General features: G+C 38.5%; 1 protein-coding gene across 1 annotated transcript in view; it reads left to right on the forward strand.

Annotated features, from left to right (window-relative positions):
• Window positions 1-698: 698 nt before the first annotated feature.
• Window positions 699-2277, forward strand: part of LOC115219512 (ventral anterior homeobox 2-like) — a 9126-nt gene continuing 7547 nt past the window's right edge. The window contains exon 1 of the mRNA XM_029789694.2: window positions 699-750. Within this exon, the coding sequence (XP_029645554.1) occupies window positions 714-750 (37 nt within the window). The 5' untranslated portion in view covers window positions 699-713. The remainder of the gene's footprint in view (window positions 751-2277) is intronic.

Genomic DNA, 2277 nt, shown 5'->3' on the forward strand with positions numbered 1-2277 from the left:
GCAATGCAATTAATTCATTTATTGTATTATATGGACGAAGGCAAAATGTTTTACCTCAAATTCATAATACAAAATAAGAAAATGGAGTAATAGATTTATTTCAATCATCAACTTCCAGATAATACCTATTCATATAATTTATTTAGATTAAATATAATCTAAATAATTAGTTAATAAATTATATGAATTGGTATTATCTGGAAGTTGATAATCTATTCCTCCATTTTCTTATTTTGTATATAATATACATACATACATACATACATACATACATACATACATACATACATACATACATACATACATACATACATACATATATACACGAGGTTATTAATCTCGGTATGCCTAAGCTACATATACACATACACGCAAACGTAAGCAGAGATTATATATACACATACGTCTGTGTGTGAACGTGTGTGTGTGAGTGTGTGTGTGTGTGTGTGTGTGTATGTGTGTGTGTGCGTGCGTGTGTGCGTGTATTGAAGAGGGAAAGCAAAGTATCAACTACTACAAATAATGATCCTGAGACAAAAGGGTGACAGAAAGGATTAAAAGTAAACTTTAAAAAAAAGGTCGAGAGCAGAGAGAGAGAGAGGGTGGTGGGAGATAAATAATAAAACGTGGAAGTGGAAGAAGGATTACTGCTCTGTCTAACATAAGGATTGTTTGTTCGTCTGTTTTGCGTGTCAGTAGGTCAAACGTTTTATATGCAGGGTGACCAACAAGTAGGTTTACAGTCATTACGTAAGCACTTTAGATTTCTTTTAAAACATTTTATTACATTTAAATTTCTATGTTAAGGGAGCTTGACAAAATTAACTAAGTTAACTAATAGAATAAATGTTTCGAAGGCGGCGAGCTGGTAGAAACGTTAGCACGTTGGGTGAAATGCTTAGCGGTATTTCGTCTGCCGTTACGTTCTGAGTTCAAATTCCGCCGAGGTCGACTTTGCCTTTTATCCTTTCGGGGCCGATAAATTAAGTACCTGTTACGCACTGGGGTCGATATAATCGACTTAAGCCGCTTGTCTGTCCTTGTTTGTCCCCTCTGTGTGTAGCCCCTTGTGGGTAGTAAAGAAATAGGTATTTCGTCTGCCGTTACGTTCTGAGTTCAAATTCCGCCGAGGTCGACTTTGCCTTTCATCCTTTCGGGGTCGATTAAATAAGTACCTGTTACGCACTGGGGTCGATATAATCGACTTAAGCCGCTTGTCTGTCCTTGTTTGTCCCCTCTGTGTGTAGCCCCTTGTGGGTAGTAAAGAAATAGGTATTTCGTCTGCCGTTACGTTCTGAGTTCAAATTCCGCCGAGGTCGACTTTGCCTTTCATCCTTTCGGGGTCGATAAATTAAGTACCAGTTACACACTGGGGTCGATGTAATCGACTTAATACCTATGTCTGTCCTTGTTTGTCCGCTCTGTGTTTAGCCCCTTGTGGGTAATAAAGAAATAGGTATTTCGTCTGCCGTTACGTTCTGAGTTCAAGTTCCGCCGTGGTCGACTTTGCCTTTCATCCTTTCGGGGTCGATAAATTAAGTACCAGTTACGCACTGGGGTCGATGTAATCGATTTAATCCCTTTGTGCGTCCTTGTTTGTCCCCTCTGTGTTTAGCCCCTTGTGGGTAGTAAAGAAATAAGAAACGCTAGCACGCTGGGCGAAATGCGTAGCCGTATTTCGTCTGAGTTCAAATTCCGCCGTGGTCGACTTTGCCGTTCATCCTTTCGGGGTCGATAAATTAAGTACCAGTTACGCACTGGGGTCGATGTAATCGACTTAATCCGTTTGTCTGTCCTTGTTTAGCCCCTTGTGGGCAATACAGAAATAAGAATAAAGGTTTCGTATTTTTTTATAATTAAGATCTAATTTGTTAATATATGAATGAATGCTAAAGAAGTAGTTGAATAACTGTAAACCTACTCTTGGGCCCCACTAAACACAGACATGCAGGAAATGAATAGACACCTTTAATTTTCAAAATCTTTTATTTAATACGCAAAGCGAATAATTGAAATGTAATCGATAGGTAAGACTACATACTTCAGTATTTAGTTGACATTCCCTTTGCAGTTTTTAATTTCGAAACTCCTTTTGGCATTGAACTGATGAGCTTTGTGATTGTCTCTTGTGGAATTTCTGCCCACTTTTCACGCAACAATCGAAACAAGTCATCTTTAGATTTACGTTTCTGTCGAGTTTTTCGTATAGCTCTATCTAGTATGTTCCAAAGATTTTCAATTGGGTTCATGTCAGGAGATTTGCTCGGCCAAAGAAGC

The sequence above is a fragment of the Octopus sinensis genome, linkage group LG14 (genome assembly GCF_006345805.1).
Source record: "Octopus sinensis linkage group LG14, ASM634580v1, whole genome shotgun sequence".
Lineage (NCBI taxonomy): Eukaryota > Metazoa > Mollusca > Cephalopoda > Octopoda > Octopodidae > Octopus > Octopus sinensis.